The sequence below is a fragment of the Arvicola amphibius genome, chromosome 3 (assembly GCF_903992535.2).
Source record: "Arvicola amphibius chromosome 3, mArvAmp1.2, whole genome shotgun sequence".
NCBI lineage: Eukaryota > Metazoa > Chordata > Mammalia > Rodentia > Cricetidae > Arvicola > Arvicola amphibius.
The window spans coordinates 54,680,045-54,703,727 of NC_052049.1; the positions used below are offsets into that span (position 1 = coordinate 54,680,045).

At 45.6% G+C, this 23,683-nt stretch overlaps 1 protein-coding gene across 1 annotated transcript in view; it reads left to right on the forward strand.

Annotated features, from left to right (window-relative positions):
* The window catches only part of Cmya5 (cardiomyopathy associated 5), a 97,481-nt gene extending 74,883 nt beyond the window's left edge, over positions 1-22,598 (forward strand). Inside the window, exons 13-16 of the mRNA XM_038323712.1 lie at positions 11,560-11,693; positions 12,851-12,950; positions 15,662-15,835; positions 21,864-22,598. Coding sequence (XP_038179640.1) covers positions 11,560-11,693; positions 12,851-12,950; positions 15,662-15,835; positions 21,864-22,110 — 655 coding nt within the window. The 3' untranslated portion in view covers positions 22,111-22,598. The remainder of the gene's footprint in view (positions 1-11,559; positions 11,694-12,850; positions 12,951-15,661; positions 15,836-21,863) is intronic.
* The last annotated feature ends 1,085 nt before the right edge of the window (positions 22,599-23,683 follow it).

Sequence of the window (23,683 nt, forward strand, 5' to 3'; positions counted from 1 at the left end):
ATGTATGCGGATTTTAATAAGATAGAACCCTCTTTGAGGTATATTTAACTTCAGTCATTAGTCAGGATTTATGCACATTTTTGTGCCATTTTTACTAGCTCTATCAGAATAGGTTCCACCTATCTCAGGAAACTAATAGTGAGCTGATATGTAATGTAAATCAGAATGTCTCCACGATATACTGGCGACATAAAGGAGCTAATTATACATATATTATCACAGAGACAGGCCTGCCTCTCCAAGAACATGAAGAATATAGACATTCTTCTGTAAAAGAAATGTGAGGCTCTCTCACTGAAATCACGAAGCTAAAATCTATCAAGAAAGGACCACACAATCTGTTGGTCAGTTAGAAAATATTAGCCAATCCATGAGGTGGTATTTCCTTAACCTCTGAAGTCCCGGATGTATAAAACCCCTTCATATGCCATGATGAACATTCAGATTACTCCAATTGATATTTATATTTTGATAGGAGACATTTCTGGTTTCCTTTCTAGCCATGTTTATTGAGATAAACTATTTTGGCAGGAAGTTGGGAGTAATGGTATGAAATTAAACAACCTTTTAATAAAGTACATTCAAGCTCTTGATTAGCGCCGCAGTCGAGCAGCTGTTTATGTAGTTATGATATAGGGGTTCATGCGACTGAACAATAATTATAGTTTCTTTTAGGTTCAAGACAGGCATTGCTAAATAATGATCAGTGTGTGTATTGGGGCTGGGTGCACGAGGAGGGGAGGGATGCAGGCATTTCTGCAGAAGTGAAATGTGGTAAACACACAAGTAGTGGCCTGCCTGCTTGTATTCTGACTGCTGGAAGGCGAGCTTCAGGAATCATTACGCTATTATACATTACATTTTTCATGTTGGTCGGTTGATTGCTAGGTAAAGCCACTAATTTGTGTCAGTCTGAGAGCCCAGACAAGCATGTTGTGATCTCAGTATGCGTACAGAGCCGCCTGAGACAGCACTGTGCTGACAGCCAGAGCCTTATTTTAGTCCTGCTTTACCCTTGATTCTGGTTCCTATTGGCCACTCACCCCAAGTTGGTTACCCCTTGTGCAATCCTTACACACCTTATCTATCTCAGCAGTCATCAGTTAGCCAGTCCCTAATATAGACCAAATGCCAGGTAGGGTAGAGGCTTGGGGTCTGTTACCTTTTGGAGTTATGCCCATCACATGAAGTCAGGGATCGGGAAGAGATCTGGCATTTTGAGATGCTACCCAAATGCAAGGCTTTAAGAAGGAAGCCTTCCTTTGGCACTTGTGCTGCCAAATTCCCAGAAAAGGTTGCCAGGTGTCAGCCAACATCTGAGAGGTGAACTCTGGCCAGCACAGAGGGTAAGGGACTTGAGACCTTCCTCTGTAACAGCACTAGCCCTGGTGCTTCAGGTCGTCCTCACGAGGTCGCTAAGAAGTTCCTCAGCTGCTGAAAAGCAAGCAGAGTTCAATCACAGGCTTGTCAATGTAAAGATCCAAACTCTCAACCCCTGGGAGATTGTTTAGGGTGTCTGGGACCCTTTTTGTAAAAGCGTAGATGCTCTGAGGGTGATACCTCAGGAACCCCTGAGTCTTGGGGTGGTCTCTCTCACCATCCGTGAGGAGGCTCCGTTCTCAGGGACGATCAGCCCGTTCAGAAGCGCTTTGAATGACTCATCAGTCATGGCAATCCGTCCCCAGCTGTCATGCACATAAATCATTTCCGCACAGTTGGGTACTTCAATCAGCAAAAATCTGCGAACCCAGGGGCCCGGCAGTGATCTCAGCTACTGATGGTGTTGTTGTCTCTCAAGTGTAGTTACAGTTAGAGCTGTGTTGGAGGCGGAGCTGATCCAGTTAGGTGCTCGAAGGCCCTGGGGGGGGGCAGGAAGTGCAATTCCCAGCCCACAGCTCGTGGCTGGCTTTCCAGGTCTGGATTTCTGCTGAGTCTGACAGTAGATAATCTTCTGGAGGAAGCAGAATTTCCTTGGCTGCAGATTACTACCATGCCCATCTGCCAAGTCTATTGCCAAGCTACCACAACAGGGCCGTCTCTTCTTCATAGAAGCCTTGGTGTTTTATACCCTAGGTTGGCTCCACTAGATTCTGAACTAGCTCATCCTTGATCTTGGAGAATTGGGATAGCATGCATCTTTTGGTTCTCTGCTCTAAGAATCCAAGAGGCAAGGGAAATTCTGTTCTTCGGAAGTGGCCTTGTGTCTCAGATCTTCTGACAGAACATCACTTCAGAGCATGGTATTTTAAAACTCTGCAAAATACATTTATCTGTATTATATATAGCTTAATCTTTATGGTGCCAGCTATGGAGAACTAGTCAGATAGTGCAATCAATACATAAGGAACATCAATTGTTCCCGTCACCTCTACCTAATAATTCCTACTTTTTTTTCTATCGTATTAGAACCTCAGTTGGCTCCATGCATAGAAGCCAATAGTTAAGGTGGTGTTGTCTCTTGGAAGGAGCTGTGCTGAGTGTTGGCTGGTCTCCTCCATTTGTTGACTCCTTGAAGGGATTAGCATGGACAACTGCAGCCCTGGTGCCTGAGTCAGTATCTGGCAACGTAGCGGCACAATGAATATGTGTGTGATCCTGAAATGGATAAATTATCAATTAGCATCACATACATAATACTGGCCATCAGAATAGTTGGATCAGCTTTAAGGATAATCTCAAACTAATAAACTGCCAACAAAGAGGAGAAGAATGGCGGATGGGTTCTCTCCAGAGTTAAGATACATAGGAAAAAAATGAGTCTAATTTGCTAGCAGAAAACCTTTCTGTGGATCACTGATAGAGAAAAGCATGTAGAGTTCCATTTAATCATTGGTTATATAACCCCTCCATGTGTTCCAAGTTTTTAGAAAAACTAATTTAGAAGTTCCTGAAGGAGAAGTAGACCAGAGATGGCATATTTCTCATGTGGCTCTGTTTACCAGAGCCTAGATCATATAGTGGATGAGGATTGAAAATTCATCTGTGTAGACATCTCCAAAGGTCTACTACTGAGTGAGGATGAATGGGGTGAGTCAATCTCTCTTGGTCTTTGCCCACTTCAAGTCATCTAACTAGCTGGAATCTCTGGCAGAAGAGAGGGAGCAAGAGCTATATTCATTTCTATCTTTATCCCACCCTAGATCCTTGGGTGGTGGGGAAGGAGCCTTAGAGACTCTGGAGTGCTGTAGGAGAAAGAGTTGAAGTGGGAAAAAAAAGGAAAGAAGAATGAGTCATAAGGAATCACACCTACCCACATGCCCACACATGCACACACACACGTTGGCACTCATGGAGGGCGAGCACTGATTCATTGATTGTACTGTAGGCTGGGCACTCTCATTTCAGCTGCCAGAATGAAGCCATCCACCCGAGGACCTGTGCTCCTTCTCCCAGTGTGATGACCTCTTAGATAGTCTCAGTTAAGACCAATGATGCTGGTTGAATGAGGGGAGGGCTGTTTGAATTTTTGAATGGGGGGCTCTGTTTGAATTGAATGAGTGATCCTATTATGCCCTATGATCCATGACACAATATCTGAAATAGCTGAGCAATGGAGTCTCTTTCATAATTCTGCTAAAAATTTGCAGGTTTTTTTTTTTTTTTGCATGTAGGCACCAAAGTTTGGTCCCAGCAGTCAGTCCCTTGTGGGACTGGAGGTTGGTGGGAGGGAGTGACAATCCCTGGCTTGTGTGTGAGATGGAGGGTCTCCTACTCTTCCTGTTTTGCTTTGAATGATCTCCTCGGGTTGGGTGGGCTCAAAACTCTTTGAATTTTTTCCACTGCTCTGCTGTTTCCTCAGCTGCTCCGTCTCTCCTGTGCGGAGAGAAGTCAGCAGAAGTGTGGGTGGAGGAGGATAACTGTGAGAAATATAGTACAGGGACAGGCTGTGTGGGCTGTGCAGAGAAGTTGTGCACTGAATGGCAAAGCTGTGAGACGCAATACTCCACCAATTCGTTGGGGGTGAGCTTCCTGTCCTGCCTCTGCCTTAGGCTGTGGCATCCAGAGATCCTCTCTGAACCATAACCTTGAGGGTGAATATCCTTAAAAAGATCTTCATGGGTGCTGGGTCTGTAAGTTCATTATCCTTCACTCAACTGTGGGACCAGCCATAGAGCAGGAACAGAATTGCCACCCAGAGGCAGGTGCTCCAGCTGGGGACTCCTGCTGCTCTGTCCTCATGGGCAGTAAGGAGGAATCACTTTAGAGATCTCTTGAAAAGCGTTCTTAGTATGTTTCCAGGTAGATAGGTGATGGGTGACTGACCACCAGCCAGCAGCAAATATTTTGACCTCCTCTGTAGCCTGTGGGTTAAAGGGCTCCAGACATGCTTCCCCTGGCCGTAGGACAATCACGGATATGGCAGAGCCCACATTCACTGAGTGATTAAGAATGGGCTGTGTTTATGTGGAATTGTTTTCCTGGTCCCTTTGCAGAGGCCTTTGGGAGGGGCATGATGTGATGGTTCCCCCTAGTGTTCTTGGCATTCAGCATTTTCTAAGCAGAGCCTTTTACCGAAAAGACTCTAACTTAACTGGCCACTGGGTACCTCACATCCCTCCTGCTTGTACACTAGAAACTCGGGTAATGGGATTGGAATCTGTCCTCTACTGCACATACGTTATGTCAGTTTCCCGAAAAGCAGACCTAGTGAAGGACGCTGATGTCACAGAGGCCCCTAGATAGTTCTGTGAGGATGAGAACCGAGTAATGCCAAGGAAGAGAGGACTCTTAGAAAGATCAGGCCGAGCACGGGACCTCAGTGGAAGATAAAATTCAAATCTGAACTTCCTGGCAGCTCAAATGAAAACCGGAGAGAGGGGGAGAGATGGAGAGAGAGGAGGAAGGAGGTTATGTAACTCATTTCTCTTTAGAAAGGAAGTACAACATTTCACTAAGAGAGACAATTATATTCCATGACATTCAGCTCAGAGATGAATTTTTCATAGAGATCTTTATATAAGGGCGGTTAAGATAATAGTGGCCGCCTTTAAGAGCAGTTTTGCAGAAGATGCACACACACCTACTAATTATTTCCAGACAGTGTCTGAAAGCATAGTGTTAAATCGCTGTTCTCAGTGCACTGGCCTGGGGACCTCAAGCAACTGTCCACATAGACGACCAGGGGGCAGTAAAGGAGAGCTCAGAGGATCCGGAGAAATGAATATTACAAGACTCCGAGGAATCTCTGTCTGAAATATAAACAGTATCATCCAGGCTTTGGAGAGTAAAGATAGGGAAAACAGAAATCCAGGACCCTTCTTCCGGACCCTTTGGCTCACACTGATTTTCTGACAGCTCTGAGTCGCAGGAAAGCCGATGCCCTGTGGCTGTCAGCGTGCAGTGCCTGTGTTGTTTTCTGCACTGTTATGAAATAATGGTGCTATTTAGCAATGCAGAGTCCCACAATATTCTTATTTATCAAAAGAAAAATGGTTCTATTAAAATTTTATTTACCAAGTCTTTTTAATCATGGAAAATTAGTATATAAAGAATTTTATTCTTAACCCTGATTTAACTGATTTTTGCCATCTTAAAAAATTTCTGTATTTATGATAAGTTGAGGGTTTATAAACAGCTTGAAGCACCCACCGACTAGTGTGTCTTTTGTGTTTGTACTTAGTTTTATTGTTGTTCTGAGAGAGGCTCTCTTGCTGTAGCTCAAGCTAGCCGGAACTTACAACAATCCTACTGCCTTAGCCTTCCAGACACAGAGGTTACAGCCATGAGCCACCGTTCCAGCTTGTTTTTATATTTAATGTTGCTTATGTTATGTAATTTCTCCTTTCCTTCCTTTTTCCTCTCCATCTCCTATCAGGACTGTGTTTCCCAAACCTCAGAGATCATAAAAGTCAGCCAGGATATTTGCAAATACGCAGATGCCTGATCCCTTCAGGAGCCCAGCTCAGAAGCTGGGTGTGGTGGCCAATGCCTGGAATCCCAGCACGCTGGAGTCTGAGGCAAGAGTTTCAGGAGAGGGAGGCCAGCATAGGTCACGCAGTGAAGGCCAGGCCAGCTTGGACTACAGAGTGAGATCCTACCCAAAAATGAGTTAGTTAAAAAGTGAAAATTTCAAACTTGCCAGTTTTGGTGTCCGGGCAGGTTGGGAAATGCCGCTTCACTCCCTGCTCCCACGGACCAGCATGAGCTCTGTTCACGGTTCACAGTAAGTGGTAGTGACTGGCTGGTTGGATGTTGGTGCTGCCAACATGAAAGCCAGTAAGAGCCAACTGTGTTTTTAAACAACAATTCGTACTTAGCCATCTGCTCTGCACTCTGGTGATGGCACCATCCCTAGGCTGCTTGCGGGTGCGGTGGCACTGGATTCCTCTATACTGTTTGTACACAAGCCACCTCCTCCCCGGGACACAGCAGGAGGTGAATAGCTGCCCCCTACACTTGTCAGCCTCTCTAGTAACCTTGAATATGTGTACTTTCCCTCAGGGTCACATCATCAGATGCATGAGAAGCTACTTCAAAGAGCTCGAAGGCATATATACCTCCAGTTTCTCTAAACATGCTCCATCAGCTCTTGGACTCTTTGCTGTCTAGTAATATTGCTATTATTTTTTTTTAAAATTTTGGGTCCATTACATGTACTCATGGTACAAATTCAAAAGACAAAAAGGAAGACAGAGAACCTTAATTTTCTTTGTATCTATTCTTCATCTCTTAATTCCCATCCCCAAAGGCAATGACTGTCACTTGGTTCATTTTTAACCTTTCAGATAAAAGCATCTATAATTTCCCAACAAATGCTAGCAATCCTGCATGTGTTTCTGTCAGTTTGCTTTTCTTGCTTAAGAATATACCTTTGTGAGCAACTATACCCAAGGGACTGCCTCAATTTTTAAAAACAATTACATTGTATATTCCAGGATGTAATTTTAACTTATCTGACCAATTAAAGAGACACTTCCTCGTCTCTTGCTGTCCCCAACCACACTGTAGGAAACAACCCCATGCACAGACAAGTTCACCGATCTACAATTTATTTGTAGAATGAATTTCTCAAAATAGACTGTATCTTTTGAATTTTGAAAGCTGTGGTAAACTTCATAGGAATTGCCGGGGCTTCTTCCCTGGCCAGCAGTGCTAGGGGTACCTGGTTCTCCACACCTTGCCTGACTCTGGGCAGTTAGATAACTGGAACACACAACCACAGTGTAAGTGTTCGATTCTGGTGTTGGGCTGGCACCTTTTCATATGGTTTAAGCTGCACACTTCCGTTTCTACGGCTGTTCACTTCTTTTCCCATTTCTTCTCCGTTAGATTATGACATTTTCTTTTTTATTCATAGTTCCTCTTCTTTGTGCTTTTTTTTTAAAAAAGGAAGTTAGCTTTCATGTGTGAGTTTGGAAAATCTTAAAACATATTTTGTCATGAATATTTTAAAATGCTAATTTAGTTGAATTTATCAATTTCTTTTGAAAAAAGTGTTCAGTTTTTGTAATATTTTAAAATGTCTTCTCTCTGAATATATGCATGTATATATTATACATGTCCTCCCATTTTCTTAGTTTTGTTTGAAAAATCTGTTTTGTCATTTGGAATTACTTTGGTAGAAAGTATGAAGTAGAGATTCCAACTTTATTTGATTGGTTAACTGATTTTGAGACAAGATCTCACTATGTATCCCTTTCTGATCTGGAACTTGCTATATAGACTAGACTGACCTTGAATTTACTGCAATCCCCCCAGTTTCTGCTTCTCAAGTGTTGAATTGCAAGTTACAGGTACCTACCACTAAACTAAGTTCTCTTTCCCTTCCCTTCCCTCCCTCCCTCCCTGCCTCCCTCCCTCCCTCCCTCCCTCCCTCCCTCCCTCCCTCCCTCCCTCCCTATTTCCCTTTCTTCTTCCCCTCTCTTATATGGTAATCTGGTTGGCTCAAAAAGAAGTTCTTATTTCTTCTTGTGATCTGAAATGCTTACCCAAGAGTCTGTGCTCTTGGCTCCATTCCTGACCTTGAACTCTGATCTTGAACTCTGTTCCGTTGCCCACCAGTGTGCTTACACATCAGCACCACACAGCTTTCAGTGCAGAGCTTTCCTGTCTAGGGTCCTTGGGACTTAGGTGGCCCACTCATGATGCTTTTTTCTACTTCTAGTTTGAATTTTATTTTTAGAGTTAGCTTGTGTAGCTTCCTCCACCAACTGACTCCGGATAATTTGTTTTCAGAGAGCATGCTGAATTGATAGATTATCTTCGGGGAAACTGAAGGTTCTGTGGCCACTCATTTTCCTGCAGAAGAAACGGCATGTCTCTTTCAGTAGCATCAACTGATGCCCCTAATGTGGGTCTCATATATTTTCCTACACACTTCATATCTGCTGCCGTTCTCCCAGCTTCAGTTCTATCTTCTGTCTGGTTGTAATATTTTCTGAAGGTGTTGGTGGTACCAGGGTTGGAGCCTAGGGCTTCAAGCTTGTGAGGCAAGTGAACCCTGGTTTCTTACATTAGTTTCGTATCTAGCCATCCTACGGGATCCTCTTAGGGAAGTTTTTCAGCTGATTTCTAGATAAATAGGCATCTCATCTGCAGATGGCAGGAGTTTTATTTTTAACCTCCTACCTCCCAGTTTAGTTTTTAACCTTATCTCTCTTTCTGACTTAGTGGGAATGCTTTTAGCAATTTCTCTCCTAAACACGATGTCCCTAAAGATTTCTTCCTGAAAGTTCATTTTCAAGCCCTACCTGAAATGAACTGAGCACCAACATCAGTCACGGGGCAGAACTTTTAGTCTTTTCTTGGAAAGAGTAGAGTTATAGGGCTCAAGTTAGGTAGCCTTTCTTACCTTAAACACCGTTTTCCACTGGCTTCCACTCAGCTGCTCTCCTATGCTACAGAGAAGGACAGTATCTTTCATTTGGGAAGCAGCCCTGTGGCCTGGGGCCTGCTGAGCAGGCCTTTTCAGTCTCTGCTCTACGGCTCAGGAACCTAACCAAGAATTGTCCTGCTGTCGGGGAGATGGGCAGGTGAGAGTCCTTGGGACACTTGCTGGGTGCAGCTTTCAGTTTAGCTCCAGGCTGTCTGCAAGTCTACTAGAGTCTAGTCTAGTCTAGTCTAAACTCCACATGGATTCAGCTGAAATCCTGACAAGTTTTTGGTTTTGAGGCAATAGAGTCATAAGCCATGCAAGGGAATGGCTCTTTGCATTGCAAACTTCATTTTCATTTGGCTGAAGAACAGTCGTGGCTGGCTTGAGAACTTGGGCGACATCTAGGTTAGTAAGGAGACAGGGCAAAGCGCTTTTGTATCTGCCTTTGTCCTGGTGCTCGAGCAGTGGACAGTGACTTGCGACAGTAAATGCCACCACATTTCACATTCCATCTGTCTTTATGCTTGGTGCTCTTGTTTTACAGACAGGGTGAGGACCCTGTACACACCTGTGTGGCCATCTCGTGTGGTGAGGGCAGGCTAGGATGCTGTTTTTTGAGTTCAGCGCCATTTCACCTTTGCACTTTACCCAAGTAATGGTACACGGTGTGAAGTTAATGATGTACGTGGCATTTGCTCTCCTCGACAGACTTCAGAAAACAGTCTTGATATATAACACCTCTGCTGTTACCAAACAAGGCCGCTGTATGACGTGTAGTCTCTGGTGCTAAAGTTTCCTCTCCTTCCCCTGCCCCTTCCCCCCCAGGCTTCAGGGTGGCAGGGCTGGCAAAAATGATAAATGAACAATCCATAGTTATTTAATGAGCAGATGAAGTATAAAATTCAGTTCATGCTGAGTGTGTGTATTAAAACAATAATTTTATTACTGATTCTTATCAGTGTTTATTTAAAACATTCCTTTGGCTGTCAACTTAAATAAGACAAGCAATGCATCTGCCATGGGCTAATATTCTAGAATATTAGTTGGGAATTACACCCGCCACTGTAGGACATGTGTTTTCACTATAGCGCAGTTAGTCATTAGTGGTCAGATGGCTCAATTTCACCCCTCCACTCTCAGAGTAGCTAAATATACTGCTCTCTGGAGGCCTGGCGAGGTGGTAGGTCCAGAAATAACAACCGGTATCATTTGAGGAGTGTGTGCTGACCTTTTCCAGGCCCTGCCCAGCAGAATTGCAGAACCAACCTGCTCCCTACCCCCTACCCTCCTGAGGACCATACTGTGAGTTTTGTGTTTGCAGCCATGGGCCAGGGCCAGGATTGCATTCCACACATTGCTTTTTTCTTGAAGACATTCTAGTCTTCAGATGTCTGAGCCTAGAATCTTAGCACCCCTAATCTTAGCAATGGGTTTGAGGCCGGCCTGGGTGATGTGGTGACCCTCCGTCTCTACAGAGCAAGTGCCAAAAATGCAGCTTAGCTTAGAGCTAGAGCACAGGCATGGGCCCTAGGTTCAACCCCTAACACTGACAATAATCTAAAGTCATTTATTTTCTGAATCCACAATGCATCTTCTCTTTTTCTAGTTCTCCATGTTACTCTTTCCAACAGGTATTGAGCAAAAAAAAAATAATAATAATAATAAAAAAAAATGTAGAAATCCCCTTGGACTGAAAAATCTTATTTTAATGCTTTCATACCACATTTCTTTAATAACAACAATAACAAACTCCATGGCCCCCGAAAGTGAGCTACAACAGGGTGCCTTTGTCTTCCTGGAAAAGCACCCCACTCCAGCAGCCAGGCTAAGGGCAATTCCATCAGCAAGTAGCCTAGCTACTCTCCTGGCCTCTCCAAGTGCTTTCCAAAGGAGAGGCCTGAGGGCTTGTATCCACGCTGTGCTGTGCGTCAGATTATCACACAGAAAAGAGACTGGGAAAGAAGCCCAAAGCCATCCCAGCTCATTGGCAGGTCCAGAGAGCGCCACCTTCAAACTCAGCAAGTTCTCCTCGGCTTAACTGGTAGGGCTATCACAGTTCATTTGCAGGCCAGTGCCACTTAGGCGTACTTCCCCTTTAATTTAAGTGGGCAATTTAGGAATAATAGCAGCTTTGAGGACGTGGGGAGGCGGCAATTAGAATCCTCTTTTCTTGCCAGGATTGTTTCTTTGAAAAGATACTGTCTTCTTTGAAGAGCTGCTGTCTTGCTAACCTGGGCAGCACTGGCTCGGTCAGGTGCAAAATCATCTTGCACCCTGAGGTTTTCACAGTTTGCGTCTGGTGATGAGATAATTGGGGTCCTTTGTGTCATAAACAGACTTCACACCATCTTAATCCAAAACTGTCACCTCATCCAAAATCAATTAAGAAAACAACACGTTCCTGGTGCTCATTAAACACAAGATCACTAGTATTTTTTTCCCTCTCTCTTTTTTCTGAAGTTTTTTCAAAATGGTGTCTGTTTTTTGTCCTGACAAATATTCTAGAAAATATATACTGAACAAAAGGTGATCAAAAAATAGAAACAATTTAGTGAAATAATCTTAGTGGACAATGGTGATTTTTCTGTTTTCTTTTTCTTTTTTTTTTTAAGTTTTGCTAAGTCAGTGATTAGAAAGGGAAGAAAATAAGTTATTTGTTGATAACGAAAGATGTCCATTCCTTACAGAAGAGAAGTATTAGTCACTTGGTGTTGTATTCAGAATTATCTTCCCTTTGTATTTAGATCTTTCTCTGGAATTAAAGGACTCCAGCTGAAAGTTAACCTGCAACCCAATGACAATTACTTATTCTATGTGAGAGCCATCAATGCATTCGGGACGAGCGAGCAGAGCGAAGCTGCCCTCATCTCTACCAGAGGTACTTTCTGCTTAGCACTGAGCAGGGATGTCTGGGTGTTTCCATTCCTCCCCTTCTGCCATCCAGAGGAGACCCCTGAGGCAACTTCACTAGGGTCCAGCTGCTGTCAGTGAGAGCTTTTGCCACAAGGCTCCCAAGCCTGATCCAGCAACAAGATGGCTCCTTTGTTTGCAGTCTTCAGAGGTTCCCAAGCTTTGCTGTGCTTAGCGATGAGCCAGGGTACTTAAGATACCCATCTTCTGGTCGCACCCCAGAGAAATGGACGTATTTGATCTGGAGACGGGTTGGAGCACTTGGGGTCTTAGAAATCTTCCCAGGCGCTTTGTGACTCCCTCAGAATGCACTTAATTTGTAGGTGCGGGATATGTGTAACGCTTTGCTCATTCTCTTATCCTTTGGACTCTGTGACAGGTTTCTAGTTTTCTTCTACTTGTCCTCATTGGTGCTCGTTAATGTTTGTCAAATGAATGAGCCAGCAAATTAATGAACAAATGAATAATTCAAATACGTTATAAAACAGTTCAGTAACATTTCGGGGGGACATCCCCAGAGAATGTTAACCAAAAACATTGGGCTGTTTTCCATTTTGAGGAATGAGGGATGGGAAGGAGGAAATTATGCTGCCTCATCCTAGATCCACAGATGGCACAAAACTGAGGGGGCACATTACATCACTGTGCCATGCCCTGTTTGTGATGGCGGTAGGGCCTGCCTGAGTTGTGGGCAAAGATGGGAGAGCTGCCTAACCAGGGATGTTTCCCCACCATCTCAGTACTCTGCCTGCACCTTCCGTCATTGGAGCCTCTGTGGGTTATTCTAATATGCCCCCAATTTTAAAGCACGCCCAGCCCTTTGAGCATTTTGTTCAAGTAGACATTCCAACTCAATAGGTCCAGGGTAGGGTCTTCATTTCCAGGGGATGAGGATGCTACAAGGAGCAGACATTGCCTAACATAGACCCCACCTGCAGCAGGAGGTGGGCGTGACCAGCCCAGGGCATCCACTAATGCTTGCTCATGAATGGAGTTGCAGCTGTGGCTTCAAAGCACAGAGTCAGGACGTTGACTTGGGAAGAATGGGAGCCTGTGGTTTGACATGTGTGGATTGGCCTAGTGCTTGGCATTGTGACAATGCTGTCATCATGTTTTCTCCCGTAGGAACTAGATTTCTCTTGCTGAGAGAAACAGCTCACCCAGCTCTCCAGATCTCCTTCAATGGGACTGTGATCAGCTTCTCTGAGAGGAGGCGGCTGACGGAGTGAGTAGAAGCAACCGTAGCTGGGCTGGTGCTCGGCTGTAGATGGGTTTCCCCAGGACTGTATCAGCTGAGTGCATTCTTGGTTTATGTGACAAATATATGTGCAACAGGCACTGCTCATTGTGAGGTGTGCAGTGACACACATAGCTCACAACTTGGAGCAGTGTCAGTATTTTTACTGGGACCATAAACACAGATGGTTTTGGTTGAAACACTGGCTACTTTAAGGTATTATCTTTGGTTCATTGACAAACAGAAGCCAGTGATGATTCTGTTATTTTCTGTAGCAACCCAGGTATTGACCACTTGGATAGGAACGAGATACTTTATTGAGTTTTTAGTTCTAGCCACAGAATCTTGCCCTCCAGTAGCCTCCACAAAAGGCAGTAACATCAAAGAAAACAGGAACCAAAAGCTTGGGATGGGTAGGAGACTGCCTGGCGATTTACCTTCCCTCCATCTGTCTCTATCTCTGTTTCTCTCTGTCTCTGCTTCTGTCTGTCTTTCGCACTGTGCTATCTTGAGGGTCGAAATGGCCAAATGGGAGAAGGTATGGGCAAAGTGTAGGCAGAATTTCTCTGTCCTGGCAGCCACTCCCAAATAAACTCACTGAGACTTATCAATTATAGATGCTTGACCAGTAACTTAGGCTTGTGTATATATATATACATATATATATGTATATATATATACATATATATACATATATATATTCTAGTACTTATAACTTAAATTAACCCATTTCCATCAATCTCTGTGGAGCCACAGGCTTGTTTACCTCATCTGCGTACTTCCCATCCTGCTTGCTCTGCATCTCATGATGTTTCCTGCAATCTTGAGACTCTGTCCTTCTTCCTAGCATCCTCCTAGTCTGGCTTTCCTACCCAGCTATAGGCCAATCAGGTCTTTACTGACCAATGAGAGTAATACCTATTTACAGTGTGCAAAGACTGCTCCACAGCAGCAAACTTTTCAGACACATGCTGTAGAAGACACTGACATACCCAGGTGTAGGCTGCCAGCAGGCACAGAATCACTCCAGTCCCTGGTAACTTGCATGCACTCTCAATGCTCGACTCTTCACTGCCAGATTTACATGTGACTTGTCTCTGGAAATGGCCAAGTCTTCTCAGGCCCCAGAAATCCTCTGATCTGTATCTATTAGGCTGTTTACCTGCCATTTAATCATGAATAATGGCTGAACCGAGGCCCCGTTTTAGGCTTCTTTGAAGCACCAGTATCTAGCCTGAGGATTGGAACATTGTAGGTGCTAAAATTATACCCATTCAAGGATTGAGAAAAGTTTAAAAAACGATTGCTGAGTAGATGTGGTGGGGCTGGAAAGATGCTCAGAGGTTAAGATGACCTGAATTAGATCCTCAGCACTCATTCTGGGCGGCTCATGACAGCCTGCCACTCAAACTTCTCGGGGTCTAATGCCATCTTCTGGCCTGTGTGGGCTCCTGACCTTATGTTCACAAATCCACATGCAAAGCAATATGTACATAAAAAAATACATCTTAAAAAGAGAAGTATATGGGGTTTCTTTTAAAAGTAATAAAAATGAAGTAGACTGAAATTGTAAGCGTTCACAGATGGTATCTGATGGAAACTGGAATGTATGTTTTATAGAATTTTGTTTATTTATTATTAGTATGAAAATTAGATCGTAAATATCAGGGAGCCTGGCTTTACTCCAAGGAGTGAGGGTTTGTCAATTGGCACTTCTCTGAAATGAAGTTATTGGGTAAAGACACAGAGCCTGTGAAACCCATTTACTTGTACCAATCATTTTCTCATCTGTTCAAGGGTGGAGGGAGGGGTGCTGACTGAATATTAACACTGAGAAGTTAAAAATGCCTCCTTGCTGTCTCAGCCATTTTCCAGCAACACTGAGCAAACCGTGCCTACAAGGTCATGTGTCTGTGACTGCAAGGGCTCAGGCTCATTCCATTGTTTTCTTTATCAAAATAACTGCAGTCAGGCAGAAAGAGGCCTTGAACTCCCCTCCCGGAGGCACCTGCAGCCACGGAGACGGTAGAGCACCTCCCCAAAGCCACTAGTCACACTGCTCACTTCTATTCTCTGCTCTGGCTTTGCCTGCTGTCACGACATTTAAAAGCTGTGCCCCATGGGGTCACTGCCTCAAGGAAGGTCAGCTCATACTGGAATTCGGTTCTAGAAGGTTTGAAATGCTGAATTTGACTGTGCTCATCTATAATCCCAACATTCAGGAGGCTGAGGCAGGTGCTTCACAGAGTTTGAGCCCTTGTGCTCAAAAATCCAAAATGTGAAAAATTCTGGAGATCACATCTTTATTTTTGCAGGTTCTGGGAGAGGAAAACTCTGTAAGCCATGTTCTCCCACCTGCCTCTGTTATCTCCCTTCTGCTTCCCTAAGAGCAGAGGTTATAGCGGCTCTTTCCCTTCCTGCCACGCTAGTCATTGCCTGGTGCCCAGACCCTTTAATATACACAATGTACCATATGTGCATGCATAAGACAGTGGGCATATGTCAAAGGCAAGCTGGAGGTTGGCGAATCCTGGGGCAGTCTGGCCAGGGTTCGGAGCATAAGGAACAGATGGTATCTTTAGTCAATTGTCACCAGTTTCTGAAGTCAGGCCCCTGCCTAAAGGGCTTGTAAGGTGATGCGCATGGAGAAAGGCTGGTGATTTCTGTGCTAACCTTGAGCTCCTCAACGTTTCTTACAGGATCCCCTCCGTGCTGGGGGAGGAGCTGCCTGCCTGTGGCCAGCATTACTGGGAGACCACAGTCACAGACTGTCCGGCTTATCGACTTGGCATCTGCTCCAGCTCGGCTGTGAGGGCTGGGGCCCTGGGACAAGGGGAGACCTCGTGGTACATGCATTGCTCTGAGCCACAGAGGTAAGCTGGCGCCCTGCCTTTCCTAACTTAATCAAAAGGTCACTTGCAGTATCTAGGTAGGGACCTAATGGGGAACTTATCATGTCCTTGCCCAACTTCTAAACTGAGTAAGACAGCAAGCACAAAGGGTGTGGCAGTTAAAGCGTCATTCTGATTACCACAGAAACTAGACAAGAGGGCTTCTTATATTCAGCCATACAGACCCAGCCACCCAAAGCCTGGATGGGACCAGCCTTCCTGCTCTGTGGGGCAAAACTTATCTCTGAAAAGGAAGAGAAGGGTGTTATGTTCCCTCATCAGCCAAGATAAAGAGGTAGGGAAAAGAGGAATCTGGAAGTTTTCCCTTCTAAACTCAACCCAGGGTATAGAGAAGTACCACAATGATGCTCAAAGGGACCTGGGGTGGAGAGAAGTACCACAGTGATGCTCAGAGGGACCTAGGATGGAGAGAAGTACCACAATGATGCAGAGAGGGACCCAAGGTGGAGAGAAGTACCACAATGATGCTCAGAAGGACCCGGGGTGGAGAAGTACCACAGTGATTCTCAGAGGGACCCGGGGTGGAGAGAAGTATCACAATGATGCTCAGAGGGACCTAGGATGGAGAGAAGTATCACAATGATGCTCAGAGGGACCTAGGATGGAGAGAAGTACCACAATGATGCTCAGAGGGACCTAGGATGGAGAGAAGTACCACAGTGATGCTCAGAGGGACCTAGGATGGAGAGAAGTACCACAATGATGCTCAGAGGGACCTAGGATGGAGAGAAGTACCACAATGATGCTCAGAAGGACCCGGGGTGGAGAAGTACCACAGTGATTCTCAGAGGGACCTGGGGTGGAGAGAAGTATCACAATGATGCTCAGAGGGACCCGGGGTGGAGAGAAGTACCACAATGATGCTTAAAGAGCTCCCTCTACAGAGAAGGACTTGGTGGGAGTGAGAAAGAGGTGGCTCCCTAGCACCCTGTCCAGCATTGACTTATAACAGAAACTGACAAATTATAGCACATAAGTCAAACCTGGTCCATGCTAGCTTTTTGGTAAATAAAGTTTTATTAGAAGATAGTCATTTTCATTTATTTATGTACTGCCTATGGCTACTTTTGCATTAATGTGGTAGATTGGAGAGAGACAGATTAGCTGTCACGTGCCAAGATATTTTTTTTGTCTCTTTACAGATAAGTTTACAAAACAAACCCATATTGTTTGGTGGGTGCATATCCACAGCCATTAGCCTGTGTTAGTCTTGAGGGCACAGTAGAACATACCACGATTGCAATATGCTTACAGGATGGTCTGAATTTTGTCCTGGCTTTACCCTTGATTCTGCCTCCTATTGGTTACTCTCCATAAGTTCGTTAACCCTTTGATCAATCTTTCATGTATTTTGTCTATCTCAAAAGGTCTTGGTTTACCAGTGCTTGACATAGACTAAGGCTTGGTAGGGTTGAGGCCTGGCCTCCTACCTTTTGGGGTTGCAGGATTTCATAAAATCAAAGACAAGGAAGAGCTTTGGCATTGTAAGATGTTACCCAGGTGGCAGGCTTTATTCCAGTGCGAGACTTTGAAAAGGAAGCTGTCCTTTGGTAGTCCTGCTTTGGGCTCTCAGGAAAGGCCCCCAGCCTTGGATTTTGCATATCTTCAGCTGTGCATTTCCTCCCGTGTTCTCCTTGACAGTTTGACTCTCTGAGATGGTTCATGAGGGTGCCATCTCCAAATGCTATTTAAAGTCACACTGCATCAAGTCAGAGCAATTATGATTAATTGATATTCAGTGCTGTGTCATGCTGAAGGACTCAGCCCCTGCCCAGAGTTTAAAATCATTTAAACTTGGAACTTACAGTCAGCAATTATAGGAGCCCAACATAGGTATTAATAAAAACCAAACCTCTTTAGGCTGGTAAGATGGTTCCATGGCTGAAAGTGCTTGCTGTGCAAGCCTGCCAACCTGAGTGCGGGCTCTGGCATCCATGGCAGAAGGAAAGAGCCATCTCCAAAAGCTGTGCTCTGGCCTCAGCATGTGTGCAGTAGCATGCAGGCGTGATGGCTCACAGTGCTTCCTGCAGTGGTGGTGATGATGTTGATGGTGATGGTGGTGATGGTGGTGATGGTGGTGATGATGATGGTGATGGTGGTGATGGTGGTGATGATGATGATGGTGATGATGATGGTGATGGTGGTGATGGTGGTGATGGTGATGGTGGTGATGATGATGGTGATGGTGGTGATGGTGATGATGATGGTGGTGATGGTGATGATGATGATGGTGATGGTGATGATGATGGTGGTGATGATGATGGTGGTGATGATGATGGTGGTGATGATGGTGGTGATGGTGATGATGATGGTGGTGATGGTGATGATGATGGTGGTGATGGTGATGGTGGTGATGGTGTGATGGTGGTGTGATGGTGGTGGTGGTTGGTGATGATGATGATGGTGGTGATGGTGGTGATGATGATGGTGATGATGGTGGTGATGATGATGGTGGTTGAGTTGGTGGTGATGATGATGGTGATGATGATGGTGATGGTGGTGATGGTGATGGTGGTGATGATGGTGATGGTGGTGATGATGATGGTGGTGATGGTGATGATGATGGTGGTGCTGGTGCTGCTGCTGGTGGGTGCTGGTGCTGCTGCTGTTGGGTGCTGGGTGCTGGTGGTGCTGGTGGTGGTGGTGCTGCTGCTGCTGGTGCTGCTGGTGGTGCTGCTGCTGCTGGTGCTGGTGGTGATGTGCTGGTGGTGCTGCTGCTGGTGCTAGGTGGTGCTGCTGCTGGTGCTGGTGGTGCTGCTGCTGGTGCATGGTGCTGCTGGTGGTGCTGCTGCTGCTGCTGGTGGTGCTGGTGCTGCTGCTGGTGCTAGGTGCTGGTGGTGTGGGCTGCTGGTGCCGCTGGTGCTGTGGTGCTGCTGCTGCTGCTGGTGGTGGGTGGTGCTGCTGGTGGTTGTGGTGCTGCTGCTGGTGCTGGTGCTGCTGCTGCTTGTGGTGGTGGTGCTGCTGGATGCTGCTGGTGGTGCTGGTGCCGCTGCGATGATGGTGGTGATGATGATGATGATGGTGGTGATGATGATGGTGCTGGTGGTGATGATGGTGGTGATGGTGAAGATGGTGGTGATGATGGTGGTGGTGGTGGTGATGATGGTGATGGTGGTGATGGTGGTGATGATGATGGTGATGTTGATGATGATGGTAGTGGTGGTGATGATGGTGGTTGTGGTGATGATGGTGATGGTGATGATGATGATGATGATGGTGGTGGTGGTGGTGATGATGGTGGTGATGGTGATGATGGTGGTGATGATGGTGGTGGTAGTGGTGATGGTGATGATGGTGATGATGATGGTGGTGGTAGTGGTGATGGTGATGATGATCTTTTACATACTCTAGAACACAAACCAAAGGCTAACCTCAAACCCTCCAATCACAAGTTCCCAGGACTGACTTTGTAGAAAACACAATTGTTTATTTTGTGGCAAGTTCTTCCTATATCTTTGGTCACTGGTTTTTTCAGGCCCAGTGTGGGCTTCTGGGAGGTCAACATACCAACCTTTGTGGTTGCAGCGCGGTGGCCAGTCTTGGGTGCCTTGATTTCATGCTCTAATGGTGCCCTTCAGGATTCTGGTGGCGCAGCACAGCAAGCCCTCCTGAGGTTCTCAGTTTTCTAGTTCCGTGACTTTAAACCGGTTCTGTGGCTCTTGATTGAACCTAAGTGTAAGATGGTCTTGGGAGACACCAGTGGTTCCATTCCTTGTCCTTCTCCACTTTGCTGTTTACCTCAAGGCCGCTCATCCTCTGCCAGCCTCACACCAGCCATGCTTGTCTGTGCCCCATCTGCCCTGCCTGCCACAGCTAGACAGTGTCTTCAAACATTATCTCATCACATCCCCCTTTTTCTTCTAAAATATACCCACAGATATCTCTGGTGCTAACAGAACTTACAGGACACAATGAAGAAGGGCAACCAGGAAGTAATAATCGGGCAAAGGGAGGAGGGAAGTTGTCTGTTGTGTAAAAGGGGGTCAGCTGTGTTCAGGGTGATGGAAGCCCCGAGGCAGGCAGTCTGAGAGTCATAGTCACAGTCGGGCTTCTGGAGTGTTCTTGTTTGAATAGACATCAGCAGTCCCAAATGGGGACAGGCATATGGGGGGTGGGGTCATGCCCAAGCGAGCCTGAAAAAGACCTACTCTAGCAGAGGAATGCTTCTGTTTAGCTGATGGTCTTTTCCCAGTCACATGCTCCAGTTGCTTTGGGCACATGGCAGAGGAGTTTTTAAAACTGCCCCTTAAGGCTGGTGTGCAAAAAGAAGGAGGACGGAATCACAGTCTCCCTACCCCCTTCGAAGGGCTCCCCAGTGACCTAACTGCCCTCTATGGAGCCCCTACTTCCTGAGGGACCCACCGTCTCCCATTGCACAGCCTGGTGACCAGGACCGAAGGGGACAAAGGCCCGTGAGAATCACAGATCTCCTTACTGAAGAGTTCCATGAGGAACTGGTGTGCTAAGGAAGGAAACAGCAGAAACAGGAATGTACCCCAGTTCTCCTGGGACTGATAGAGTCAAGATTTTAAGGGATGTCTTTCCCTCTTGCCGCCATAATGGGGATCATCTCGGGACTGACTAGTAATTGGCCTTCTGGGCTTAGGAACTTTCCAAACCACAGGTGAAGGACATCAGTTCACTGGGTCATTCAGAACCTTCTAGACCAGTGGTCCTCAACATTGAGTCCTGACCCCTGAGAGAAGGGTCAAATGACCCTTCACCAGGGCACCTAAGACCTTCGGAAAACAGATAACTTTATGAGTCATAATAATAGCAAAATTACACTTATGAAGTAGCAATGAAACTAGTTTTATGTTCGGGGGTCGCCACAACAAGAAGAACTGTGTTAGGAAGGTTGAGAACCACTGGTCTAGACTTGTGTTGTACAATAGTCCCTTCTATAATAACAGAAAAATGCTGTCACAGCTCTTCTGGAACTGTGGCTGGTAAGGCTGAAAATCTGAATTTTATACATTGTTAAATGTTTGTTTTAAGTGGCCAGATTTTAGTTAGTGGCTACTGTCCTTATTAGGGACTGCTGGTCTCTATTCAAACAAGAATCATCCAGAATTCCAACTCTTAACACCCATGTGACCCTGAAACTGCCTAGCCTGGGGTCTCTGCTACCTTGAATACACTACCCAGAACTATTGTCAGGGTCCCATGTCCTCGCCAGCCTGCTGGGCAGATGGCGGCTGCGCTTTCCCATGTCCATGCCCATTTTGCTCTTGCTACTCTGTCTAGTGAGCTTTCTCCTTCCTCTTCCCATACACTCCAGTCCTGCCCATTCCTAATGGTCTAGTGTGAGCTCGTCTGCCCCCACATCCCCAGAGGGCCTAGAGAGGAACGAGGTACATGGTACACGGTACAACCCATGTGGGTGTATTTGTCTTGGCGGGTAACACCGATGCTCCCTCTGGCTGCTGAAAACTTAGATAAAAGGGGGAAATTGATCTGGGCAAAGTGGGGCTTTATTCAGAGCTTGAAGTGGCAAGAACTAATGGCATTGCCCTTGAGCTTCATAAAGGACCTTACGTAAGCTACCTATAAATCTTTAAAAATGTAAAATTAATACGTTGTATGGAAGGCAAGCCCACAGTACCATTTAAACACATGGCAGCCTCAAAGGAGTTTTGTTGGGAAGAATGACACGCGGTGAATGCAGCAGTTGAAACACGTGGGCAGCTGGGAAAGAATTAGAATGTGGAGAAGAACCACAGGGGAGGCACATGCTGGTTATTCTGGGACTGCCCCCTAAGACGGAGCAGCAGAAGGATGACGAAGCACCTCCGCTGAATGCGCTATGCATGCCGATGCCTAGAAGGGCGCCAGCAAAAGGCACTTAGGCCAGCGTCACTGCAACTCATCACTGTGAGCAAACTGACGAGCTGAGGCCTTCATTATTTCCAAGTGATTTTTTCTTATGAAATCTTAAGGATTTCCAAAGATTTTGAAAAATTTTAATTCTCGTTCTGTTTCCTTCCAGGTACACGTTTTTCTACAGTGGCATTGTGAGCGAGGTACAGGCGACCGAGCGTCCAGGCCGAGTGGGTATCCTCCTGGACTACACCAACCAGAGACTTCTGTTTATAAACGCGGAGAGTGGACAGCTGCTCTTCATCGTGAGGCATCGGTTTAGCGAGGGCGTCCATCCTGCCTTCGCCCTGGAGAAGCCTGGGAAATGTACTCTTCATCTGGGCCTAGAGCCCCCAGACTCTGCCAGGCACAAGTGATCCTGGGTCTTCAGAGTTTATGAGAGTGAGAATTCAGGTTTGGGGTGGAGAGCTGTCATTCCCTCTCGGGTACCGTTATTCAGGTGGTCTCCCACACACCTGCTCTAACAATAGCTAAGGGTGCCACGGTCAGCGTGGGAGGAAAGCCAGAGACCCCGTGACCTTACGGAGTGTGTAAGTGGAGAGGGTGCAGACACAGTCTCCACCCTTCGGTTCACAGTTGGTCTTGTTGCCTAAATTTGAAGGCTTTATCCTTGATCTGGGAACCAAAACCAGAGAAATGGACTTCTGCCTGTTTTATCGGTCAACCAAATCCCCAGGTAGCCAGGCTAAAGAGGAGAGGTTTGTTAGTGGCACATCTCCTCTGACAAAGAGACACAGGCTTCTTCCACAAGAAAATGTCACCTCACTTCACTAAAGGATAAGGAATCCTAGTCATTAGAGAAAATGTTTTAGCTGATCTAAATTTACAACGAATTCCTTTATTATTGTATATGCTGTAGAATATAAACCCCACTTCTCTGAAATTTTAAAAGTAGAAAAATACTAGGTAACAGAGATTTCCACTTTGTTAAATAAATGGCTAGACTCTTCTAAAATAAAATCTATTGTGTGAACTTATTGCACATAACTCTGTCCAGCTTCTCTGGACCAGGACACAGTCGAGAAAAAAATGCCGTCACATGCCAGGGGGACAGTGCTACTGTTGATTCTCATTAGGAGGTTTTGCACAGAGATTTTTTTTTTTTAGAAATAAAAATACTCTCAGACCATAGAACCTGTACGGTTGGTTGTTCATAAAGTCAGCCATCAGGAGTTGTGTATCTCTTCTTATGAAAAAGTATGTTTACATATTTATTTAGATCTTATACTGAAAGTTCTCAAAAATCTTCCTAAAGTATGTGTGCAAAGCTCCTGGGCCTAGAAGGCATGCAGAGCTGATTGATTCTGCTCTCGATGATGGAAATGCTTTAATTATATTCAAGGTCTTATTTTAATATTATACACTCAGGTTATTTTCTCTTTCCCTTCCTCCCTCCCTCCCTCGCTCCCTCCCTCCCTCCCTCGCTCCCTCCCTCCCTCCCTCGCTCCCTTCCTTCCTTCCTTCCTTCCTTCCTTCCTTCCTTCCTTCCTTCCTTCCTTCCTTTTTAAAAAACTAGGCTCTAGTCCTGGCTAACTTGGAATTCACTTTGGAGACCAGGCTGCCTTCAAACTCAGAGCTCCGCCTGCCTCTGCCTCCTGAGCGCTGGGATTAGAAGTGTGTGCCTCCGTGCTCGGCTGTTCAGTTATTTTCTTGATTTCGGAAATAACATTTTACCTTTTTCTCCTGATACATTCTAAATTATGTTTTTAATACCTAACAATCCCAGTCTGGACCTGTACCTGCTCTATAGAGCCCCGTGAATGGAAGAATAATGCTGTGGTTGAGCTCTCTCTCTCTCTCTCTCTCTCTCTCTCTCTCTCTCTCTCTCTCTCTCTCTCTCTCTCTCTGTGCATGTACACTTACCAACATTAAAGGGGCACATTCTTCATCAAAGTTAGAGCAAAGTAGCACATGTTCCTGTTGTTCTTC